The sequence below is a fragment of the Rutilus rutilus genome (assembly GCF_951802725.1).
Source record: "Rutilus rutilus genome assembly, chromosome: 19".
In the NCBI taxonomy this organism is placed as follows: Eukaryota; Metazoa; Chordata; class Actinopteri; order Cypriniformes; family Leuciscidae; genus Rutilus; species Rutilus rutilus.
In genome coordinates this window covers 13856576-13883942 of record NC_140232.1, presented here as the reverse complement: position 1 = coordinate 13883942, position 27367 = coordinate 13856576, and the positions used below count along the sequence as shown (strand labels likewise).

General features: G+C 38.2%; 1 protein-coding gene across 1 annotated transcript in view; it reads left to right on the top strand.

Moving 5' to 3' along the window:
• Positions 1-25986, top strand: part of LOC311277949 (multiple epidermal growth factor-like domains protein 9) — a 71908-nt gene extending 45922 nt beyond the window's left edge. The window contains exon 6 of the mRNA XM_084388454.1: positions 23750-25986. Coding sequence (XP_084244580.1) covers positions 23750-24234 — 485 coding nt within the window. The 3' untranslated portion in view covers positions 24235-25986. The remainder of the gene's footprint in view (positions 1-23749) is intronic.
• Positions 25987-27367: the final 1381 nt, after the last annotated feature.

Here is a 27367-nt window from a genome sequence, read left to right as displayed (position 1 = left end):
TAAATATGTAACCATCCTGATTAAATAATTGGCTAACCCGATTGATCCCATTCTTAAACCAGTTTTCAAAAAATAAGGACTTATGTTTATAACAAATATTCTTATTATTCCAAATGAAGTAATTGGTTGGAGAAAAATTGTGTTTGAAAATCATAGACCACGCTAATAGTGCTTGTTTGTGGAAATTAGAGAGAGCAACAGGGATCTTCTCAATGCTGAAGTTACACATCAATAGAAAATTCAAACCTCCCAACTGAGAAAAAAGACATAGCCTATTCCGGTATAATAATAAAAGTAATTCCTCAACCAGTTGATTTTAAAAGGATTATTTAACGTTGCAAAGTCAACAAAATTGAGACCACCGTTACTGAAGCTGTTGGACAAAACAGATTTTTAAATATAATGCGTCTTATTTTTCCATACAAAATTACATAGTAGTTGATCAGTCTTTTTACACATTACTCTATCAAGGTCTAATGAGATGGCTGCATATGTCAGACGTGAGATGCCTTCTGCCTTGGAGAGAACAATCCTTCCTTTCAAAGATAAATCTCTCTGAAGCCCCTGATTAAATCTTTTTTTAGCTTTCTCTATGATGGGCAAAAAGTTTAAATTACATCAAAGTTTTGAGTTTACTATTACTATTCCAAGGTAGGCTATTGTCTCTTTGACTTGGATATTACATATACTGGAAACAGAGAATTGTTTGATTGGCATTAATTCACATTTGAGCACATCGAGATGAAGCCCAGAAAAATCGGAGAATGTTTTAATAGTATTAAGAGCCAAGGGAATCTGGTCTGAATTTTTTAGGAAAGTTGAAAGCCAATTGACTGATGATGATCTCCTTTCCCATGATACTGACTCCTTGCAAGGCACTATTCTTAATGTAATTGGCTAATAATTGAGTAGTCAAACAAGTATGGCGAAATGGGGCAACCCTGACGTATTCCCCGCTGCAATTCGAATCTTGGAGAGGTACCGTGTTTAAGCTTAATGGAAGAATTCCCGTTGACATATACAGTTTTAACTGCTCTAATGAACATGTTCCCAAAACCAAAATTTTTTTTGGTTTTGAATATAAAACCATGTTCAATAGAATCGAAGGCTTTATGAAAGTCCAGAAAAAGCATATAACTATCATCCTTCACTAACTCTGAATAGTCTAACAGGTCAATGTGTCTGTTTTTTAGAAAGCCTGATTGCGTTTCATCTATTATGTCCTCTAAAATAGTTTTTAAACGTTTTGCAAATATTGTAGCAATGATTTTATAATCACAATTTAAAAGACTAATCGGACGCCAATTATCAATTAATAATAAGTCTTTTTTAGGCTTGGGGATAAGAGTTATTAAACTTTGTGTTAAGGTAGAGGGAAGAGATCCCACACTAATACTTTCATAAATTACTTCTAATAAAAAAGGGGCCAACTCTTTTGCAAATCTTTGATAAAATCCTGAAGTGAGGCCATCTACACCTGGCGATTTATTAACCTTTAAGTTTTTGATAGATTCGAGGACCTCAACTAATGTGATGGGGCGATCACAAAAATCTTTATCAGGAGCACTAATACAGTGCTGTCATAACAAAAACGGCTGCTATAAAGATTCTTATAGAAATCTGAACAATATTTGGCAATTTCTTTTGGGTTTTCAGAGAGAGAGTTACCACTTTTGAGCTGATGAATGTTGTTTTTAGTCAGAGACTTTTCCAATCTAAAAAATTAAGCGGAATTTTGTTCTCCTTCTTCAAGCCAGCGTCTTCTGGACCTTACAAAAGCACCTTCAGCTTTAAATGTATAAAGTTCGTCCAATTTGTGCTGATCCTCACAGAGAGTATTATTTTCCTCGACAGATAAGCTATCAGGACATCTAGATGACAAGTATGTAATGGTGGAAATGATGTCCTCTTCTTGGGCTCTTTTTAGTTTAGCGGTATTACTACAAAAAATTTGCCCAATTCAAATTTAAGCAACTCCCAATGTTTAACGTAAACCCGCTCTGCTTTGGCTTTAGTCCAAAAGGAATGAATACATTTCTTTACCTCTAATATAACTGTCTCATGTTTCAGTACAGAACTATTAAGTTTCCAATATGAGTTATAAAATTTTGCAGAAGTCACTGGAAGTAGATCAATGCTGATTTGTATTGCTTTATGATCAGTTAAAGGGGTAGATAAAATATCAGTACTGAAATTGTCTTTAAGCACGTGGGAAACTAACCATAATCTATACTCGATTGCTTAGACCTTGAATTATTACACCAGGTAAAAGTTGTGTTATGAGGATGTTTAAATCTCCAAGCGTCAATCAGATCGAATCTTTGCATTAATATTTTAAGCTTTACATTTGTATTAGAACAAGATTCTAGAGGCCATCTATCAATCACATTATCTATTGTGATATTAAAGTCACCACCCAAGAGTATATGTGCATTAGGGAATTTGGCTAACCAATAAACAATTCTCTCTTCTATCCTGTTTAAAAGAACATCATTTTCTGCCTTTGAATTGTACCCATAAATGTTTACGACAATGAAATTAAAGTTTGAATTTGAACAACATGACACACATAATGTCCATTAGTATCGAAGTCTATATAGGGAAGTTTGCCAGCGAATAAGTTCTTAAGTGTACAGACACCCGCAGAGCGTTGAGAAGCGTGAGAACAAAAAATGTCATTTCCCCATTGGGATTTCCAAAAAGGTAAATCCTCAGAGATGCTGTGAGTTTCTTGAAGAAAACAAAAATCTGTTTTACGTTGTTTTGCAAATAAAAAAAATGGCTTTCTGTTTTAAAAAGTCCCCTGGCATTGAGTGAAATTAAAGATAAAGACATCAAAATAAGAAATTAGAATAAAATAACAAAAGTGAAATTCGCTTGAACAATTTTTTCAGAACAGAAGCTCAGAGACAATTTCTAAACGTGATGAGAACAAAAAGCACCATATCAACTGTAGTTTTGTAGGCATAACCGACAAAATATGTACATTAGCTATCAACTCTTGATATAATGAAAATATCTTCCTGGTCAAAAGTGACCTTTTGCACACAAAAAAAGTACCATTATTAAATTGAACTTGAGGTAAGGGAAAAAACAAGTGGCGACGAAAAAGAAAAGCTTGTTTTTTTGTGTGTTTTTTGTTTTGTTGTTTTTTACCAAGCATGTAAACAGAACACCTTATCTCAAAGTTGGGAGAGTTCAGCCTGGCGGAAAGATCTATCTATCTATCTATATTATCGGAAAGGGAGCGAAGGGAAATCTACTTCTGACATCACCGAAAATTCCATTTTCTCACCAGGACCATAGTAATCGTGACAGCTGTCGACAAGGACGTTGTAGGCAGAAGCAGAGCTGGCTGACGACGCCTCCGTGTCAACAACCATTTCTTTCTTCTTCGTCGCAGAATTCTTCCTTTTCTTATCAGTTGACATTTTTCTCAAACGTGAACAAACCGTAACGCCCAAGTAGCACTTAACATCCAAATAGGGCGCGCAGACTAAAATCAAGTCCGTTTTATTGCTTAAAATCAACTTTGTTGATGGGCGCTATGTCTCAACACCTGTGCTCACGGCGCCGTCTTGCGCACCCCCCAGTAGCAAGTACTTTTTTTTTTTTTTATTGAACAGATATAACCGTTACAACTCAAAACAGAATCAACCAACAATAATATAATTATAAACAGTAGACAAAAAGCCAGTGAAAGCAAGTTAAATAAAAAGCAAGTAAAATAAACAGACAAAAAATAAAAATAAATAATAATAAATTGAGCCAGGGGTAACATATCATTTAAAATAAATTCAAGAGAGAGAGAAACGCATTGAGTCCCTTTTTGTTTTCATTTAAAAAAAGCATAAATATTATACTTTGTGCACAATGTAACAGACTTTAAAGCTTTGGCATTGTTGGAAGAAGAGATACAGTAGTACCCAAATAGCAATTCAGGTCTTGGCAAAAAATAACAAAAAAAGGTTTGGCAGACAAAAATGTACACTTGTGTACAAAAAACTTGGCTAGAAAAATAAACCGATTTATAAGAAATTACTTGTCTTTTAGATTCTTGTCAGAGTTATAAAATCCAAATAAGACATCCTTAAACACCAAAGAAAAATGTACTAATAAAAAAAAGTAGCTACATGAACACAATCCCAAAAAAGGTGAGGTACAGACTCGTCTTCCACTCCACAGGAGGAGCAAAGGGGATCCAACTCAGGAAACATTTTTTTTGATATAAAGATTGACTGGGTAAAATCGATGTAACAACTTGAATGCTATTCCTAAGAGAGGGACTAGATAAAAAAACAGATCTTCCCTATTGCTGTCTCGCAAGGATGTATCCAAGAGGTAGAAGAGAGTAAAGAATCAGCTGAGTTTTTTAAAAGTGCAATAGCTCCACAAGGGATGGCATCCATCACTATGGCAAAGTCTCGTAGGGTGACAGGAATACAATATTTAGTTAAGAATTCAGAATAAGAAAACAAATGACCATTTGAATTTATAAGTTGAGAAACCAAAAGAATATTATTATTAAACCAATCTGAAAAGAAGTGTGTTTTATTTTTATATCGGATATCATGGTTATTCCAAATAAAATACCTGTGGGGACTAAAATTATCTTTGTAAATCAAGTGCCAGTCCAAAAGCACCTGCTTATGGAAATTTGACAATTTGATGGGCAATTTAGAGATATTATAATTACATACTATCAGAAAGGGGAGACCACCAACTTTAGAAAAAATTTAATTGGGAATAGCATTCCATATTGAATCAGAATCATACAAGAACTGCTTCAACCAATTGATTTTAAACCTATTGTTTAAAGATGCAAAATCAAGAAAGTTCAAAGCTATTTATGACAACAGATTTTTTTTATGTAATGTCTCTTGAATTTCCATAAAAAATCAAAAAGCATTATATCAGCCTCTACACAAATTGTCTTGTCCACATGCAGAGAAAGAGCAGGGTAGGTCAATCTAGAAACACCATCCGCTTTGGCGAGGAGAATCCTTCCTCGTGAAGACAAGTCTCTTTGGAGCCAGGAATTAAACATTTTCTTAGCTTTAGTAATTACTGGATTCAAGTTTAAATTCCTTCTCGCATTGACGTAACTGTAACACCCATATAGTTTACTTGAGACTTAACAGGAATATTGTGCAGGAATGGAGCAGAACAAGACTTTAAGGGAAGAAGTTCACATTTATCTAAATTCTGAGAAAGACCAAAAGCTTTTGAGAACACTTTGATAAGATCGAGAGCAAATAGGGATCTGCAAGTTGTTTTTTAAAAAGAGTGTGGGATCATCAGCTAACTGAGTTATAATTAGGGTTGCAAAGGGGCTGAATATTTCTGGTAAATTTCCAGAAACTTTCTAAAAGTTCCAGAAAATTTCCAAATAATCCTGAAAAGTATATTGTTAGCAGTATGCCTCTTTGAAACCTGAACCTGACCTGAAGTCTTTTGGCGAGTAACAAAGCTAATATCTTATAATCACAGTTTAACAAGCAGATTGGACGCCATTTATCAATCAAAAGAATGCCTTTCTTAGGTTTTGGTATTAAAGTAAGTAATCCCTGTAATAAAGTAGGTGGAAGTGTCTCAGACGCAATACTCTCCAAATAAGTTTCAAGCAGGAAAGGTGCTAAATCTAAAGCAAAACTTTTGTACAATTCGGCTGTCAGCCCATCTGTGCCCGGAGACTTATTGTTCTTAAGAGCTTCAATAGACTCAATTATTTCATCAATAGATAAATCACGATCGCAGGTGCTCTTATCTTCATTAGATAATGTCCTAACATCTTTCAAAGACTGGTAAAAAGACAAAGCTGAGTCTTTGCAATATTTAGAGCTGTAAAGATTTAAGTAGAAGTTTGCACAAAATGTGCCGATTTCCTTTGGGTCAGAAATAACCTTACCATTTAAATTTAAAGAATTAATAGTTAAATTTCTAAAAGTATTCTTTTCCATTCTGAAGAAATATGCAGTACTTTGTTCTCCTTGTTCTAGCCACCTTCTTCTAGAGCGAATAAAAGCACCCTCCGCCTTATTCTTATACACTCAGTCTAACTGAGTTTGCAGATCAATAAATTCTGCCAATTCAGCTTCTGACAAACCATCCTGCATTTTCCCAGAGAGAGTCATTATTTTGGAAATGACAGTCTCTTCTTCAAGTCTTTTACGTTTAGCTAGAAGGCTGCCAAAATTCCTAGCACACTTGCTAATTTCATGTTTACGAAGTTCCCAAATGAGGCCGTATTTATTTTCCTTTTGTGCTTTGATCCAGTAATACTCAATCAAAACTAAAATGTTTTTCCTTAATTGATCATGCTTAAGCAAAGAAGAGTTAAACTTCCAGTAAGAGGCTCTAGGTCTTGAAGAAGAGATAACTGAAGTTAGAGGGGATTGGATGAGAGTTGCTTTATGATCAGTCATGGGTGAAGGGAGAATGTTAACAGAAACATTGAAATCCCTAACAGATTGTGAAACAAGCCAGTAGTCTATTCGGGACTGTCTAGAACAATTTTTGTTACTCCAAGTATAGGATTTAGTGTTCGGAAATGTTTCCCTCCAAATATCAATAATATCACATTTATCCATTAATATCTTTAATTTAGGATTAGCAGAGGCAGACTGTTTAGGTGGCAGTCTATCGAGATTATTATCAGGTACAATATTAAAGTCCCCACCAATGAAAACTAAGGCATTTGGGTATGCATTAAGCCACAGCAGAATTTTCCCTTCTATCGCATCAATCAATAGATCATTCTCATGTGAACTATTATACCCATAGATATGAATTAGTATTACAACAGTATTGTTTAAACAAATGACCATAAGCAGAAAATGTCCATTCGGGTCGCTTAAGTAGGGCAAAACGTCCCCAGCAAAAAGGTTTTTCAAAGCCAGAACTCCAGCTGAACGCTCCTAACCGTGAGCCATCCAAACATCATTGTTCCACTGATTTTTCCAAAAAGTAGTATCGCTGGCAACCCAGTCGGACTCTTGAAAAAAAAAAAAAAAATCAGTCTTGAACGATTTGGCATACAGAAGCAAAGCCTTCCGTTTAGTAATGTCTCTTAGCCCCCTGGCATTGAGAGAAATAATAGAAATAGACATACAAAAAGAACTCTTTTAACAACGAACAGCAGATAACCGAGCTTACTGAGGTTGACAACGCATAAGCAGCTGACGACAAGGCCAAGTAAAGTGCGCTTACAGCCATCAATAGTCCTGCTCCATAACGAAAAGGTAGAGCTCAAAAAGGCTCACTTGGAATGAGATGAACAGTTGGAACAGGCTTACGTAGGGTTAATTTCAGAGCCCTCGATGAATGCACGGTGTCCGACAAAATGCGCCCTTTTGCCCTCCTTGCAGGCCTTTTCAACAGCCGGCCACAGCAACTTCCTCCTTTCTCGGTCAAAAACAGTGAGATCCTCAGTAAAACGAAGACCGTTCGCCCGCAGAAACTCTGATGATTTCGCCGCTCTCCACACAACATCTCTCATCACACGTGAGGAAAACTGAATAATGATCGCGCGCGGCCTTGAGGTATTCGGAAGCCTCTTCCCAATGCGGTGGACAGGGTCGATCTTATCTGGAAGAGTTTTGCTCTCCTCTGGATATATGGCCACACAAATACGGATAGATTCGGTTCTGGCATTTTCATTTTCCTTTTCAGGTACTCCATGCAAACGCAGGTTCCAGCGGCGAGAGTACCTCTCCAAGTCTGCAATTCTTATTTCGCAGAGCTCCATCTTCTTTTCTTCAGTATTTAGTCTAGCTTCGACGTGGCCAACTTGCCCTTTAATATCATTCAACTCGGCACATACAAAGTCCACCGTCTTTTTTAGCCCTTCAATTTTAAAGGAGAACTCGGCAACTCTAGCGAACTCTAGTCACTTCTTCGCTGATTTTCCCTTTTGTTGTCGCATGTTTTCCCCACGAGCTCCCCCTACAGCTGTGGGGGGGCGTATATTTCACAACACGGTCGTAAAAAACTCACTTGCGGCGGCCTCCTCCCCCTCTCTACTGCTGCTCATGTGCGTTTGTTTTGATCGGAGCAAGCCAACTGTATCGTGTGGAGCTATGTCTACCGAGGTGGGTAATCTGGTAATACATCATACATGCGTGTGTGTTTATGTTGAATTGCCGTAAAGCAATTCGTGTTTCGCGCTCATTCTCGTTCTCGCTTCTCACGAGACTTCCAATTTCTATCTTGCCGGGACGGTAGTCCCCAAGTTGCAAGGTTGGTTTTCCGCCTGGGAACGCTGGGGGGAGCGGGGAAAGTCACCAATATCACCAGAACAGGTTGTTTAACCATCCAAATGATTTCTAGACAGTTTTATTATGTTAAAAAAGTTACCAAGTTCTCCTTTAAGAGCGTTGTCATCCACTATTTTCTCCAGGGCATCCGAGCGATTATTTATCAGCTGTGAGAGAGTGGAAATCACGGCGTCGTCTTCTGCTTTGCCTTTCTTTGAAGGGGGCTTACCTGGGCTCTCCGGAAGCGGAGTAGATAAGAGGATCTCACCGGGAGATGAATAGCTGTGGAAGCTCCCATCGGACACACGTGAAGCATGCGACATCTCTTTTTCTTTCCTTTTGTCTGCTATCGAGGGGCAGTATGAAGTATTTATGTAAACAAATACATGTAACAGAATTGTAAGTAGTGTAGTTTGGCTGTTAAAAGAATATTTGTCAGCAGAGTCCGATAAAGGCATACTTAGCAGGACGCCATCTTGGAACCGCCATCTTGGAACCCCACCCCCCACAAGACGAGAACCCGCTGGCAAACTCCTCAGTCGCAAGTACTCCTCGCTGCAGACTGTACGTCACGGTTACGTCACGTATTCACATCACGTATGTGTTACCACGCATGCGCCATATCGCGGTGATGTCACGTGTTTTGACGTCATGCGTCTTTAAAACGCATGCGCAAATTTGACATCTTTTTTAAAAATGTTAATGTATTAAAAAAACTCTAAAGTAATAATGAAAGCAGCAAAAAGGAGTACATCATTTTAACTATGCCTGATCTAAGGTAAACTTATAAGGAATTTCAGAGTATATATTGTGTAATATCTGTGTAGTATTTTATTTCAAGTTTTTCACATTCTGTTGCACTTCACTGTTTAAATTACAAAATTACTGTAAACATTAATGGCACCTTATATATTTCTTATTTTAATCATTCCTCTGCAATAGTTAATAATTGTTTATTTTTGTGCATTATATAGGCTATTATAAAACATTTATTCCATTAGTTTGAATGAAGTTAAACCAACTACATACAGTACATTGTCAATCTCTGTATCCCATTTTATGCATGCCAACTCAAAAAAACAAACTCATAACAGTGAGTCACAATTGTAAACTCACAATTTTATTTCAAAACAAAGATGATAATTGTGTAAAAGAAATATGTACACATACAGATAATCACAAACATATCTGTACATCAACACACACACACACACACACACACTTCAGATCTACTCAGCTTGAAATTCCCCTCCATCATTGAAAAACAAATCAACTGAGCAACAGCCCTCAACCTCCTTATCGGAATAAAATCCACACAGGACTCCTTCTGCCATCACCTACATACCCAGGTGGGCAGTCCTTGTATATTGCAGTGCAGTGCAAGCACAGAGTCAACGAGTATAGGGCACCCAGAACTCTTGCTTATATTGCACTCCAGTTCACAACACCTAATTTGTATAAAATACAAAACAAACAATAAAGAATCATTTTGAAGAAAGGCATTAACATAGTACAGTCATATAAGGAATTTCTTTTTTTAAGTATTTTATACATATTATAGGAAGATGTTAGACAAAGATATGTTTGAGTATTATTGGATTTGTCTGTAAAGTACCTAAGAGACTTACTTTGTTTATGAACAACATAAACTAGTTAAAAAAAAGTTTGTCAAGAAAGACAAACTTTAGGTTGGCTTGACAAAGCCTAGCCTGAAAGTTTGAAATAGTTTTAAAAGCTTGAAGTTTGAAGGTTTTCAATTTGAAGTTCAAAGTAGTTTTGAAGCTGAAAGTTTTGAAGGCAATACAGTCTGTCAGACACAGACAGATAGGCAGATAGAGATAGATGGATAGACAGATGACAGATAGACAGATAGGAAGAACAGACGATGGATAGATTGCACAGACAGACAATGCAATGCATGCAACAATCAACTACATGACTTCATTAATTTAAGTCTTTCTGCTCTATTTGAAGATATCTTTCAAGCCTTAATTTGTTTAAAGGTGAATTAAGACTTTTACATATCATTTTAAGATTTGCTGAAACCCTGTCATTTTGAATGCTAACATATAGGCCTATGATAAAACATTTATGGCGCGCTCTATGGCATCTCTTACAATTAAAAGCCGTTAACACAAAAGCACAATTGTTAAAACAGCATAAATGTATATATTTTTTTAATTGCTTTAAACAACAAAACAATACAACATACATTTTAGAGCCAGGGGAGCAAAGAAAACACACATATATAAAATATATATGTATATACAAAAGCCTCCTTAATCACACTGTTATCATACTTTGAATATCCAAAAATTACCTTTTCAAAATGCAAAACAAAATTAAAGAGTACCTTTTCCTTAATAAACATAAGACACCTCACACCATAACTTTTTCACATGACTACAATGCCAGAAAATGTGGGTTCTGTTTCCAAGTGCAAAGAGCAAAAAGTGCAACTTACATCAATGTCTTAAAGCATAAATAATGCTTATTGACTTACTGTCATCGAATCCATCGCCGGAAGTGATTGAAATGAACACGTGCGTATTATAAACAGACGATACGTCATACTTTGCGCATGCGTGGTAACACAAACGTGACGTACATACGTGACGTCACCGCGCTACAGTCTGCAGCGAGGGGTGTCTCCGCCGTCGCGTCGTGTCAAGTGTGGACAGACAAATTATTTGTCGCTGGAATCTTATCGCGTCTGGTTAGGACACGGTGTAACTCTCTCTGTTTATAACCCATTCACAATTTGAATGAACGTTTTATTTTTCATGCTGCTAAGTACACACTGCAAAATTTTGGGAGTGACAATCATATTTAAATGTGGGATTTAATCCAAATTCTTGTTTATTGACATAGTGATAACCATAGCAATGGATAGGTCAAAAAATCTGACATGCCAAAATAGATCTGTGCATTAAGTGTAAATGCAAACTAATAGACCTGCCACTTGTTCTAGTACATGTTATGTGTTTCTTTGTTGTTCATTGATTTATATATTGACTAATATTTTTATGTTCAAATAGTTCCAATGTTTTTGCCATGTAATTGACATTGGCAATGTGGTAGATATTTCTTCTTTCGCACCTGACTTAAGTCTTCCTGGGTCCCCTAACCCTAACTTGCTGGGCAGCAATAGCTAAACAGACTTCAGAAAATGCCTTCGAATATGCTTTAATCACGGCCGGAGGATCTTAGACAAATTTCAGAGAGAATCCCAACAGCAAAAGGAATACATCAGTTTTTATTGAATAGAAGTATGGCAAAAAGTGACATGATACATTTACATAGTTTTCCTACAATTTGATTGGTTCTTCATATGCAAACTCGAAGCAAACTTAGATCTCAAATCATAAAAAAAAAAAAAAAAAATAGAAAAGGTTAGAAGTTCAGTTGATTACTCAATATGTATATTCTAGACTGTTATATTTTTTATATTGTCTAGCCAGCATCTCAGGATTTTCCACTGGTTTCGACACAATCTTCAGAGTACATTTTGTTCAAGTGTTAGAATGTTAGGCCAAAAGGAGAAGTAAGGTTAGATGTTAGAATTATGATTAGTTTGAAATACAGTTTACTATTGTATTCATTAAAAAAATCCATCACAGCAACAAGAGAATCAGTTGTTTTTATAATGTATAATTAAGAGCTCATATTAAAAACTGATGTCATGAAGTCATGACCATGATCTTTTTATCATGATCTCTTATGGAGAGAGCAATATCTTACTTTAGGGCATGATTCTTGTCATTCATTCCCACTGTAGTAAAATTAAAAATGTCTTGGAGAATTTCTGGAAAATTACCCTGGCAATATATAGGGATGCACCGATGAATAGGCCAGTAAGTAGTATCGGCCAATAAAACCAATTATTTTCAATATCGGCCATTGACCAACTCAAAGAAAATGTCTCTTGTGTTGAATATAGGGCTGTTAACACAACAGTAATGCATTAACAGTTTAAAAAAATAATAGTGATGTTAAAGCAGTCTTAGCTTACAAATTGTGTATTTTTTGCAACAAAATTCGAACAATATGAATTTTGAAGCTCTTAAATGTGACATAACAGATCACCTCAGCTCAGCGGCAGCAGCTTTGCTGCCACTTTAATACAAGTTATAAACACAAAAAGAACATGCATGATCATCAAACGGTGTGTTGAAAGATATAGTACAACTTACCAAAATGTATCATGTTTCATGTAATCTCAATCAATGTTTCAATCGTAGAAAGAATTCAATAAAACAGCTTGTGAACAATATGTCACTTATCGTTGCATTTACCTCAGGAAAGTTCACAGTTCGTTAGTAAGCTATAAACCCATACACAAAAGAAATATATTTTCTGGATATGTTTTGGAATATATGCACATATTTGAAATTGGCCCAATAAATATATTTCATACTTATATTTCATATATTTTTGTTATATTTCAGAATATATTTCAATGTATTTTTTTCTGTACGGGTCCCCAAAAGTGTCAAAAATATATGTGGCATATATTCCAAATACATTGAAATATATTCTGAAATATAACAAAAATATATGAAATATAAGTATGAAATATATTTATTGGGCCAATTTCAAATATTTGCATATATTCCAAAACATATCCAGAAAATATATTTCAAATACAATTCTTTTGTGTATGGGAAGCAAGCAGGAGCTTATTTACTATCAATTATATGCGTATGCTTAAATTTAGTTTATGAAAATTCCCTTATGTGCAACTGAGTTGTATACAAACATTTCAGTTTTATTTGAATGTAATAATTATATCTGAAAATAAAAAGCAGTTGAATATGACTCTGCTGTTAATTTTAACCTCTAATATAATAGCAGTCTACCGGTAACATCCCGGTAGATGGCACCCTTTCCTGTATACTGAACTCTATCCTCTGTTTACTATTTAAGAAGCCTGATTCCCTTTGGTCATTGCAAAGTTTTGTTTGCAAGGTCTGCAATTCTGAGCATTTTCCCTATTGTTGTGTCTTGCCTTGATTTTGGATTAGGCCTATCTGTTACTTGCTCGGTTTTGTGTTTTGGATTTGGTTGCCTGATTGGACAGTTTTCTTAGTATTTGACCCTGGACTTTGTTCTTTGCCTGGTTTGCAACTTTATGATTTACCCTGTTGCTACAAATAAAACTCTGTAGAGGGATCCCTCTGCTCTCCCTGAGTCTAATATGTTACAGTACCAAAATGAGAGGGTTCCCTGTATAGTTTACAGCATTAGTTGGGAGAGATTTTACAATCGGTATTGGCAGAGGTCATTCTTAATAATGGGTTTTGGGCGTAGAGATCGGTACATCTCTAGTATCAAGTGGTCATTGAATGGACTATGGGAGTCTGTTGTCCCAATGACGAAATAACATGTCACTGCAATTTTTTTTTTTTAATCAGTAACTCCCAAGGGATGTCATGTCAATGGTATTTGCGGGAATTTTTGTCGCTGAAGGCGTTGCTAGGATCTCATGAGACATAAATAATGAATGCAAGCTTTGGTGTAGTCTGGATAATTTTTAATGATTTTATGACACCGTTCGCACTTTTACCTTTCTGAGGATAACTAGGCCCTATCTATGTTGAGGACAGTTGTTTATGGTCAGTGTAGACTTCCTGCGTTCTAATCTAATGTTAGACACCACAATACATAAAATAAGGCGTTGTCAAAGGTGTGCAGTGTCAAACGCCTTATTTAATGTATTGTGGTGTCTAACATTAGATTGACAGTGAACTGAATATAATTGTATTGTAAGTTTTAAACGTTTTTTTTTTTTTACACTCATTTTTTTTTTTTTTTTATCTTTTTTATCAACATTACAACCATTAACAACCTGAACAGAAAAAAAAAAAAAACAACAACAACAACAACAAAGCCCGGTAATTACAGTACAAATATTAATAATGATAATAAGTAAATAAAGTAAAAAAAAATAAAAATAAATAAAAGTCACAGGAGCATTATAATATACCAAACCTCAAAATATTACTTAAAGAATCATCAATACAATCAAGGTATGGGGTCCATGTCTGATGGAAATCTTCAGTTGATAAATGTGTAACGCATGTTAGATATTCTAATGGAATCATTTCTCTAATAATCTTATGCCATCCTCTTAAAGAAGGAGGTTTATCACTGATCCAGGACAACAATATATTTTTTCTAGCAGCAAAGGCTAGGATGCCAAATAAACGCCTAGCGAATCTATTTGGCAAATGTCTATTTGGAAGACCTAAAATCAAAAACAATGGGTCCAGCTGTAACACTAATCCAAACATTTGCTCATATACTGAACCACTTTTGACCAATAAGTTCTAATTACAGAACAGTCCCAAAACCAATGAAAATGGTCCCCCACTTCCACCCTACATTTAAGACATAATGGAGAATTACTTGGGTCAAATTTACTTCTAAGGAGTGGTGTGATATGCATTCTATGCACAACCCTGAGCTGAATAGTTCTAGCCCTGTTGCAAACAGAAATTTTATTTGCCTGAGTCCAAACCCGCTCCCAATCCTCCTCTGTTATAGTCCGTTTCAACTCACCCTCCCATAATCTTCTAAGGTCTTGCGTGTTTGCCACTTCATATAAGCAAAGGGTGTTATAAAAGCAAGATATCTGCTTTCTCAATGGGGGATTCAAGAGAATCTTCTCAACAGCCGACACAGAGTGGTTAGTGACAAGGGCAGTATTTTTAAATATATAATCTCTGATTTGGAGAAATCTGAAAAAGCTGGATCTGGGCAGCTTGTATTTTATAACTAAATCTTCAAAAGATAATAGAGAACCTTCGTTGAACAAATCACCAAGTCTACATAACCCATGATCCTGCCAGACCTTAAAACCAGAATCTAAAAGGCTAGGCATAAACTCTGGATTATTGTAAATGGGAGTCAGCGGAGAAGACATACCAGCCCTGCCCTCAATTCTACGTATGATGCACCAGGCCTTCCACGTATTAAGCACAATTGTGTTATCACATAGTGCCTTAATTACCTTGAAACTTCTAACAAATAGCAGATTTTGTAAAGGACATGATAACTGTAAGGCCTCTAAATCAACCCAAGAAGATTTAGGATCCTCTCTGAACCATTCGGCAGTGAATCTGAGCTGGCAGGCCAATTGATATTTTCTAATGTTTGGCAAATCCAAACCCCCTTTAGAACTAGAAAGTTGCAACTTTGAAAATTTTAATCTTGGTTTTCGTTTACTCCAAATGTATCTTTATATACTTCACTCACCAGACCGTCCAGACCTGGGGATTTGCCAGACTGTAAACTATGTAAAGCAATTAAGGCTTCTTCCCTTGAAATGGGGGCATTCAAAACCATTCTCTGATCATCAGATATACTAGGGAGTGTTAAATGATCAAAGAAATTTTCCATAGCGTTATATTGTTGAGAGAAATATTCAGTTTGATATAAGTCATAATAAAACTGCTTAAACGTGTCATTTATAACACCACAATCAATGATTGCTTTCCAGAAGAATCCATAATAGAGGTGATAAACTGCGGGCCAGATTTCTCCTTCAGTAAATAAGATAGATACTTGTTAGGCTAATTGCCATGCTCATACAGTCTTTGCTTTGAAAACAGTATTTTAGTGTTGGCTTGTTGCGATAACAAAGAATCACGTATTACACCCTGTCATGATCCACACACAAGAAACAGGGAGAAGATCCAATAGCAGTAAGTATTTTAATGGGGTATTCCGTAATCGTTATCCAGTCCAAGCAGGGGTCAAAACCAAGGTAGCAATCAGACATAAACAGGAACAAAACAACGGGCAATAACAGACCTCAGGAGTGGTGTGATAATTACAAGGACTCCGTGACACATACTAAAACAGACAGGGTTAAATACACAGGGAAATGACAATGCTAATGGGGAATTGGCTGAGTGCAATGATTAATGACAAGGGACAGCTGAGTGCAATGATGAGACAAGGATTGTGGGGAATGTAGTTCAAAATGTGACAGACACCGTGAGGAAGGAGGACATCTAGTGGACACCTGGAGAACACAACCTGACACCGTGACATAACCCCCCCCTCTACGGAGCGGTTACCAGACGCTACAAGACGACAAAAACTACAACACAAAACAAGAGTCCAAGGCGGGAGGCAGAACATTGAAGGATCAGGGGGAGGGATGGGGGGCCAGGTCCATGGAGGGAAACGGGGACAGGGAGTGACAGTTCATCTGGCGGCCAGGGCGGAGACTCTCCCTCGGGCAGCCAGGGCGGAGACTCTCCCTCGGGCGACCAGGGCGGAGCAGACAGTCCATCGGGCGGCCAGGGCGGAGCAGACAGTCCATCGGGCGGCCAGGGCAGAGCAGACAGTCCATCGGGCGGCCAGGGCGGAGACGACCCCTCGGGCGGCCACGGCGGAGGAACAGACACCACCGGCTCAGGAACTGGAACAGACACCACCGGCTCAGGAACTGGAACAGACACCACCGGCTCAGGAACAGGAACAGACACCACCGGCTCAGGAACAGGAACAGGAACAGACACCACCGGCTCAGGAACAGGAACAGACACCACCGGCTCAGGAACAGGAACAGGAACAGACACCACCGGCTCCGGCTCAGGAAAAGGAACAGACACCACCGGCTCCGGCTCAGGAAAAGGAACAGACACCACCGGCTCAGGAACAGACACCACCGGCTCCGGCTCAGGAAAAGGAACAGACACCACCGGCTCAGGAACTGGAACAGACACCACCGGCTCCGGCTCAGGAATTGGAACAGACACCACCGGCTCAGGAACAGACACCACCGGCTCAGGAACAGACACCACTGGCTCAGGAACAGACACCACCGGCTCAGGAACAGACACCACCGGTTCGGCGGCGGCCATCTTGTCCGAAGACACAGGCTCAGCGGCGGCCATCTTGTCCGAAGACACAGACTCGGCAGACGTGACGTGAACAGGCTCGGCGGCGACCCTCTTGTCCGCAGACACTGGATCCGGCTCGGCAGCGGCCATCTTGTCCGAAGACACAGGCTCGGCAGCGGCCATCTTGTCCGAAGACACAGGCTCGGCAGACGTGACGTGAACAGGCTCGGCGGTGGCCATCTTGTCCGAAGGCACAGGCTCGGCAGACGTGACGTGAACAGTCTCTGGATCGGCAGACGTGACGTGAACAGTCTCTGGATCGACAGACGTGACGTGAACGGTCTCTGGATCGGCAGACGTGACATGAACACTCCTGGGAATCTCTAGGATCTTGGATAGCATAGAAAAATAATCCAATAACGTTTCAGCGGCCATCTGACACCGGAAAACATACCGCTGGATCTTTGGTGACAGAGTCCTTCTGTCACGATCCACACACAAGAAACAGGGAGAAGATCCAATAGCAGTAAGTATTTTAATGGGGTATTCCGTAATCATAATCCAGTCCAAGCAGGGGTCAAAACCAAGGTAGCAATCAGACATAAACAGGAACAAAACAACGGGCAATAACAGACCTCAGAAGTGGCGTGATAATTACAAGGACTCCGTGACACATACTAAAACAGACAGGGTTAAATACACAGGGAAATGACAATGCTAATGGGGAATTGGCTGAGTGCAATGATTAATGACAAGGGACAGCTGAGTGCAATGATGAGACAAGGATCGTGGGGAATGTAGTTCAAAATGTGACAGACACCGTGAGGAAGGAGGACATCTAGTGGACACCTGGAGAACACAACCTGACACCGTGACACACCCAGCTTCTCCAGATTGGCAGGAGACGCATCATTCACATGATCTTCGGTTGCTCTTTTGAGTTCTTGTTCTAAGTGTTCCTGTTTCTCTACTTGCTTCCGTTTTTTAGTAATGGAATAAGATATAACTAATCCTCTGATAAATGCTTTGGAAGTATCCCATAACAGCGATGGATCATCCATAGACTCTGAATTAATCGACCAAAAAATCTTACATTCAGAATTAAGATATAAAAGAAACTTCTTGTCTTTAAGCAGAAATGTATTAAATCTCCATCGCTTAGTAGATTTTGGAAATCCTCCCGCTAACATTTCCAATACTACCATGGCATGATCGGAAATCACAGTATTGCTTATGAAACAATGGGAGATATATTGCAGAATTACACTTGGGACAAAAAAAAAATTGTCAATCCTTGAATAACATTTATGGGGAGGAGAGTAGAAGGTAAAACAGTCAAAAACCTTCCGAATTTTAATTTTACTATGTAAACCCCTTATATTCCATGTAGAAATCCTTACATTATTAATAACCATCTATACATTTATTTTAATATAATGAAAAAGGATAAAAAATAAAGTGATAATAATAAATAAAATAAATAGATCTCCTATAATAACTACAATAAAATAAAAAGATTTTTGCATAATTTTGTTTTTTTGTATTGCTTTGTACAAAAGAAAGAAGTACAAATATTCCCGGCCAATAGAACATTGGATAGAACTCGGGAATAAAAAACAAAAACAAAAAACAGTAAAAATAAAATAAGAAAGGAAGAGGTGCTTTCCCTACTCATAAAGGGAACTCTTTACCCACTCAAGAGATAAACTTGCATAATCACAACGTCCGCACCGTCCAGCAAAAGAAAGAAAATATACCAGACGCAAAACAGAAAAAAGGAGAAAGAAACGCATTCATGTCAATGCTTTGGCGCCACGCACCGCAACGAAAGATTCATTCACCCACCACAGGCCTATCCGAAGGTGAACTGACAGCAACCACGTCTCGATCACGATGACCAGTCTCCGCTATAAATTCCGAGACCGGTGCCGGCGTGGCAAAGATCTTGGTGGTATTCCCCATCGTTACTTGCAGCTTAGCTGGATATAACATTGCATAGCGGGCTCCGATCTCCTGCAAGCGGCGTTTGGCCGAGTCAAATTCCTTACGCTTTCGGATCACCAACGCGGAGAAATCTTGAAAGAAGGAGATTTTATTGTTCTCAAACCGCAGATTGTCATGCGTGGACAACTTTCTACTTGCATCAAGAATCCTCTGTCTGTCTCCGAAATGATGCATACGCACCACCAGCGGCCGCGGTCTCTCCTTGACACCTGGCCTGGGTGCTAGGGTGCGATGAGCCCTTTGATCTTGACATAGCCTCCCTCGGTCTGCAGCTAAAGAAACTCCGGAATCCATTTTTGAAGGAAAGTCACCGCATTAGAGCCCTCTGCCCCTTCTGGTAAGCCAACAATACGTATATTTTTGCGCCGTCCTCTGTTCTCCAGATCATCAGCGTGCTCGGTAAGCGACACGATTTGGTTTTCCAGAGTTGAAACACGGGCCTGCATGCTATCCGCTAATTCCTCCGCCGCGACGATTCTTCGCTCGGCCTCATCTAACCGCGTTTTACAGTTCTCCAATTCCTGGGAGTGAGCATGTACAATCTCAGCTAGGGGATCAAGTTTGGCATCTGTTGTTTTCGAAATCGTCTCCGTCATGTGTTGAAACGCCTTCGCCATGGCCGGGCTTAATTCGAAATCGCCGCTAGCTTCACCATTACCTTGTTCCAGCGGATTATCCAACGCGGCCGAGGGGGAAGAGTCTTTCTTCTCTGCTTTTTTGACAGAACGAGGGATTTTCGAAAAAGATTCTGGCCAAAAGGATTCCAAAGACATACTACAACAATGGCATAGCCAAAGCCGTCGTGTTGCGTCTGAAGTAACTGAGAAAATTCAGATAATTAGCTGAGTGGTGCGGCAGCTAGTGAAAATTGCTGTTACTCCCTGTCCGCCATCTTGCTGCGCCCCTTTACATTCATTTTAACAGCTGTATGCTGCATCCACACATATCAGTAAAGTTTTAAAGGGGTCATGATATGCACTTTTATTTTTTTATTTTATAATGTTATCTGCGGTCCACTTATAATGTTAACAAGATTTTGACACCAAAAGACATCCTAATTTAGTAATAAGTAGGGGTGTAACCAGGGTTTGAAATTAACACCTGCCAACCTAAAAATCAACTGTGGCGGGTAACGCTATCAAATCACTAGCCAATTTGGCGTGTTACTTATGTTTACTCACTTTGCTGGGGAAGTTCATGTAAGCCAAATCTGTGCAGATTTAGCACAAATACTCAATTCGTGAGTCATCATGATATATTAAATACAGCGTATTGCACAGAACCTGCCATATCTGGCTTACTTGAACATGTATGTAACTACGCAACAAATAACAGCGCGCTTGTTCAGTTGCATTGAAGCAATAGCGAAGATTAAAAAGCATTTGGAAAAGACAGAAAAGACATTGCTATTTTCCAACATCCTACATTTACAGTTCTTTGTACTGTATTGATCTGTCCACCTAAAACACATTTTTGGTGATGAGGATGAAAGAGTAAGGGGAGGAGATGGCTGGATGACAGGATTTTAATAAGAAATTAATGTAAAATTTGGATTACATTATATATGAATACATATATATATATAAGCTGTGACATAGTTATCTGATTCATTTCTTTTTTCTTTCTTTCTTTCTTTTTTGGCTAGTAGAAGTTCTGAATGGCCGGTAACTTAAAAACTTAGAGTTTAAAATAGTGAATGAAAAAGTTAATTATAAACTCTGGGTGTAACGGTACCCTCATGTCACAATTATACTGGAGGCGTCAAAATGAACATGGAAATATTACAAATGTGACTAATTTAAAAGCTTGACCCGTCTTATTTGCTTCCTGTTGGGGATCTTAAATGTTGATAATGAAATGGATTTTATGAGTCACTTCAGAGGATGCAATCACTGAAATAGTAGAGACTTAGGCTACAATTTTTAGAGCAATATGCATTAGCTCATGTCTTTAAATAGATCCTAATAACATAATGTAAAAATAAATGTATTTTTATTTTAATGTTTCTGTATTTTTCAGTTGATTATGCAGACAGTCTCACCACCAGGAAAAATTATATTTTGTAATGTTCTCTAAGGTCCACTTATAATGTTAACACGATTTTTACATCAAAACACATCCTAATTTAGAAGTAATAAATAGTAGTGTAATGATACCCTCATGTCACGATTCAATACATATCACGATACTGAACTCACGATACATTATTATTGCGATACTACAAGACATATGATAAAAGGTTAACAAAAAAATGTACTGTTGATTAAAATGCTAAATTTGATATTACATTGTGGGTGTAAATGAATAGGCTTGGACTTCGTGCAGGTAACAAAATGCAATGGTGACACCAGAATAAAAATATTCATGATTCCGAAGCTGAAAATACAGAATTATTTTAGACGAATATGCTTGCACTGGGTCACTGGCTAGATATATTTAAAATAATGTAGGCCATTTTTACTGGTAACATAAGACATTTGGCATTATCAGGACCCACAAATATTCCCCCATTGCATTATTATACATTATATTCAAAATTATATATAGTAGTTTAATGTAGTACTGCTGACACTAAGGGCCCTATTAAACATGTAGCGCAATGCAGCACCAGGCGCGACGCAAGTGTTTTCTGCTAGTTTCAGCCCGACGCAATTATCATTTTCACGTCCTGCGCCACGTTGTTTAAATAGCAAATGCAGGCCTGACAACGAGGTGTGTTCAGGCGCATTGTTGGCGCATTGCTATTTTGAGGCAACTGAAATAGACTGACTTTAGACCAGGTTTCAGTTGATCAATGGCGCAATGACGCAGTCATTTTTTTTGTTATTGAAAGGGCGCATTAGTAATATAGCCTATACACAACGCGTGTACACTCTGCTTATTACACACACAGGGATGCGCAGCAGCACACAAACATGCCAAATATTAAAAAGAAAAGGATTACAGTGTAAAAGATTATTAGTGTGCACATAAAGATATGGTGGAATCCGGCTTGTCCTCGCAGATGTTCTGCTTGCACGCTTTAACCTCGCGCACGAGCAGATCCGTTTCCTCTCTGGAGAAGCATTCGGTCTTTCCGCTTGCAGATTCCGTCATGTAAATAGCAATCCGCCAAGGCGCGAGCGCAACTGGCTTTTAAAGGAAATGGGAGGTAAGACTCTGATTGGTTTATTGTACATTATGCCCAAAACACACCCATTAATCATTAAGAGAATAGGGACAACCCTTTTAGACCATGCGCCGGGTGCACGCAGATCATTTTTCCAATCGTTAAACTAGCAAAAGTAGATTCAGACTTGCCCTAAGTGCACTTGCGCCATGCACTTTAGACCATGCGCTTGCAGTAGATCATTAAAATAGGGCCCTATAAAACTCTGAAAACTTGAATTTTTTTCTCACACAGTAATTTTTTATTTTGGGTGAACTATACACAAAACAGATTGTCACTGATACGTATGGTTGCATTTTTGTAGTGTGATATATTGTGACACGATATATTGTTACACCCCTAGTAATAAGCTATTTTCTATCCTGTTTTTGACCCTGTCTTACAAACACATTGTTTTGATGCAAGACCAATTATACGTGTGGAATTGATTTGAAAACTTCCGGTGTTGAAAAATATCTCGCTACATATTTGAATCATTTGCCACAATGTGGCAATATGCTTTATAAGTCTTGGTTGTGGCAAATAAAGTTGAAGTTCTTGGAGTTCCTGTGTTTGCTTCTCTCTCGTATTTACCACTTAAAGACATGCGCGAGTAGGCATTGATTTTTTTCTGCAGAGGCGGTTTTTCGTTGCACTATTACTTCATAATGTGACAAAATCCTAAACAAGTTGTTTTGGTTGCTTGGTTTCAGTAAAAACTATTTTTGGACTAACGAGGAAGTTTTGAGTTCTGAAACTTACAGGATGTTTTTGTATTACCATGACCACGTATATGTCAAAAGATCAAGGAAAGATTGATTTCTCAATTCATGACCTCTTCAACTTTTATGCTTGTTGCATTACCAATTTCTGTCATGTGGAAGTGTCCAAATGAACATGGAGATATCACAAATGTGACTAATAGCAGGAGATACAACTTTGGTTGCTTCCTGTTGGGATCTAAAATGTTGATAATGAAATGGATTTTATGAGTCACTTCAGAGGATGCAATCACTTAAATAGTAGAGACTTACAATTTTAGAGCAATTTGCATAAGCTCATGTCTTTAAATAGATCCTAATAACATAATGTAAAAATAATTGTATTTTTATTTTAATGTTGCTTATGCAGACAGTCTTGCCACCAGGAAATGACTATTTTTTCTTTTTTTTACCTTTTTAAATTACTGGGAGGGAAAACATAATTTGAATTAAATATAAGAGAAAAATGAGGATCTACAAATAAAAAATATCATATGTCACTGAAAAAAAACTTTGATTTACTTTGAAACAATTTTCACTTAGAAATTGCTAGTAAATTTCACAAATAATTACAATGCAGTCCTAATCCACGCTTTGGTTTGGATTGATCGTAATCTCGAATACTTGTTCAAGTAATTGCTCTAAGTTATTTATATTTCATTTATATCCTTTTATGTCTCTTCAACCATTTTAATAATTGACTCTCTCTCTCTCTCTCTCTCTCAGCTGTGAGAATCTCCCCGACTCAAGACATCAAAACCTCCACAACACAAATCCCCAAATCCACAAGTTCCATTTCTTCTACACCTCCTTCCCGTCTCCTCACTTCCCCCTCCCCCACCACCCACCCAAGCCTACCGACCCTGGAGTCCGGCACGGGAGACTCCGCGGGACACAACAGCACGGCCTCTGCCCTAACAGTAGTGTCCTGGACGCAGTTTAACGTCATCATTCTCGCCGTCATCATTGTGGTCGTCGTTCTCCTCATGGGCTTCGTCGGAGGCGTTTATACGTATCGTGAGTACCGCAACCGAAAACTGAATGCCCCGTTTTGGACCATTGAGCTGAAGGAGGACAACATCAGCTTCAGCAGCTACCACGATAGCATCCCGCACGCCGATCCCAATGGACTACTGGAGGAGGAGCCGTGTGTGGTCGCGGCCAATGGGCAGTTAGCGCTCGCCACCGCCGCCAACATGTACAAAGCGTGAAGTCATCGGTACAATTGCATCTTCTTTTAAAATGAGAGTTCAGCCAAAAACATTCTGTCATCATTTACTCTCATTCATGTCGTACCAAGCCTGTATGACTTTCTTGTTGTTCTTCTTCTGTGGAACATTAAAAGATATTTTGAGGTACCATTGTCCTTATACCGAAAGTAGGCAGGGTCCAAAACAACATCTATTCTTCTGTGTTCCACAGAAGAAACAAAGTCATACAGGTTTGGTTCAACATGAGGGTGAGTGAAATAGCAAATGGCATTTTTCAGGTGAACAAGACCGTTAATTCCGATGATAAGTGAAAGAAGATGGCCTGGGAGCCAAAGCTAACTTATTTATTTGATTCTACTCACTATTTAGCTCCCCATTGCTTCTTAAATGATATCATCATGCAAGTCCTGTGACATTTTAGAGAGGACTCAAGGAAATACAAGACAAGCCATTATAACATGTTACTTTGCGGTGTCCCTTAGACACAAAAATCGATGAATTGTGAATACATTGCCTCTTAAATGAGTCTCTAAACTTTGTGTGTTCGGGTGTAAGGATGCTAAACTAAGAGGATTCACTTCCACTATTACAGAGGCAATTTGGACCTACATGGCAAGATAATTTAACCCCAAACTGCTATTTGTATAGGAAACTCAAAATGTTTTCAGACTGACCCAATTACACCAAAAGTCACTATGGCTTTGGAATTTTCAATAGAAAACAGAGGAAGTTCATTCAATCAGCAAGAAAATTGCAAAAGAACAAAGACTGCCAGGTAATAGCCTTTGATATGGAAACCTATGTGCGTGCGTTTGTCTTTGACGGAGACTATTTCATACAGATATCAATGGTGGCACTTTGAATTTCTTTGGAATGCAGTCTCGCTAAGAATTCCTCTTGACTCGATTCCTGTCACAGACTGGTACAGAACTGAACATGCTACATAACAGACATACCTGTAACACTAGCACCTGTTTCAGCCTTATTGTATTTTTGAGTGTGAGTGGGTGTATGTGTATGTGTATTTGCGTGCTTGGAGAGAGAGAGAGAGAGAGAGAGAGAGAGAGAGAGAGGCACAGTGTTGAGTGTGGAGACAGTTTCAGATCTAACTGTGTAGAGCTGGATTCTACGCAGGAATGTACAAAAGACTGGATTTCTTCTGCTGCATAATTTCACGAATACCGATCAAATCTTTGACACAATATTGTAGACATGAAAGCCATGTACGCATAAAATGACCCACGGGGAGCGCGTTCCGAAGAATTTGCGAAGTGGAAATACTTTTTGGGAATCTGCAAGGTACGACGGTGGACAGTGTTTTTTTTTCCTCCATTTGTCTGCAAGGACCCTTTTAAATGTGATTCAGGATCATTTTGATGATTTGGACAAAGGACTGGTGTTTGAACTAATGTGTTTTTTCCCCGTCTATTTAATTCGTCTTGTTTATTTCTATTTATTTATCATTTGTGTTTGTCTCTGTGGTCTTACTTTATCAATGTTTTTTCAATCTCCATGCTGCATTGTACAGTGTACCATACCGAATGCAAACTCTGTAGGCTGAGTTGTGAGCACAACCTCAAAGACGTGTTGGAAGACTTATTTTCTTCTCTTATTTTCTTTATAATTTATTTAGTCAGGTTATGTGTTAACTCACTGTATACAATGGGATTTTGGTGGAAAATACTGTATTTTCTCATTCCTGAGTGGTCAAATGACTGAAAATAAAGGATTATTGAATCAAAGGACTTGCTTAAAAGAGATGGTATGTCACTTCTTAAAACTGAATGAGTGAATGGACTGCTTTTTCAATGTTAAAAGGATAGTCGAACCAAAAACAAACATTCTGTAAATTATTTACCCTATGTTGCTCCGAAACTGTGGCTATTTTCCCTCTGTGGCATACAAAATAAGACTCGAATGTTAACTGTTTTGTCCATACAATAAGAGTCAGTGGGACCCAATGTTGGTTTGGACCCCATTGTCTTTCATTGTACGGACAAAACAGCTAACATTAGGGTTCAACAACTGTTCAAAACGCCATCTTTTTGTGTCCCACTGAAGAAAGAAAGTCATACTGGCTTGTTTTGACATGAGGGTGAGTAAATGATGACAGCATTTTACTTTCTGGGTGAAAAATTCTTACGGTTTGTGAAACTATGGCTCCATTTCTCTAAGCTCTACACACATAACCACAAAACACGCACACAAGTTGCAAAATGTCACACTTCTGTCAGGACAACTGTCGTCAAATACGATTGACAATTAGCATACAGTTTGGATTGGTGGTTTGGTTCCGTTCTGGGCAAGAACTCCAGCAATAACCCCCCTTAGGGTAAACCGAACAGAACCAACATGAATGTATTGCAGATATCATTAATTCAAGATTTTAAAGTACAACATAATTAGAGAATTTATTCTGATTCAAGGGGAATCAGAATGCCAAATCCTGACTGACGAGAGGAGGAGCTTGGGAGGGAGGAGGGTAATTCGCTCCTGAGAAACGCAATAGCTGCTGGTAATACTGAAGGAGCTTATATACAGTGAAAGGCATTGTATTCCTACAGGTAAACGTGGATCAGCTGAGAGTCAGCTGATAGCTCCTGAGAAATGCGATAGCTGCTGATAATACTGCGGTAAGGAACCGCTACAAACACGCCAAACTACACACAGATGTGAAAAATGTAAAACGCTACTACATATTGTGTCTTTTGCTTGTTCAGTTTGCAGTGGAGTGTACAGGAGTGCGTCACATGTGCATGAATGTGAACAAATACACTGTATATAAGTATGCATAACTGATGCATTTTACACAGTTATGAAACTGAACTGAATCAATACTGAACTGACTTGAGATGAATAATGACACTATTGGCTTTTTAGAGCTGCTTTACAGCAGAATTTGAATTTGCTACTATTGTGAACTGCTGTGAAACAATCTAAACTGTACAAAGCGCTTTATAAAATAAAATTGACTTTCTGACGTGGCTTGTATGCATATTCAGTATATATATATATATATATATATATATATACACACACACATATATATATATATATATGAAGACTTCAGATGCAAAAGCCTCTAAGTGCCATCTGAAATTTTCTTCTAAAATGATAATTTTTATCAAGCTTG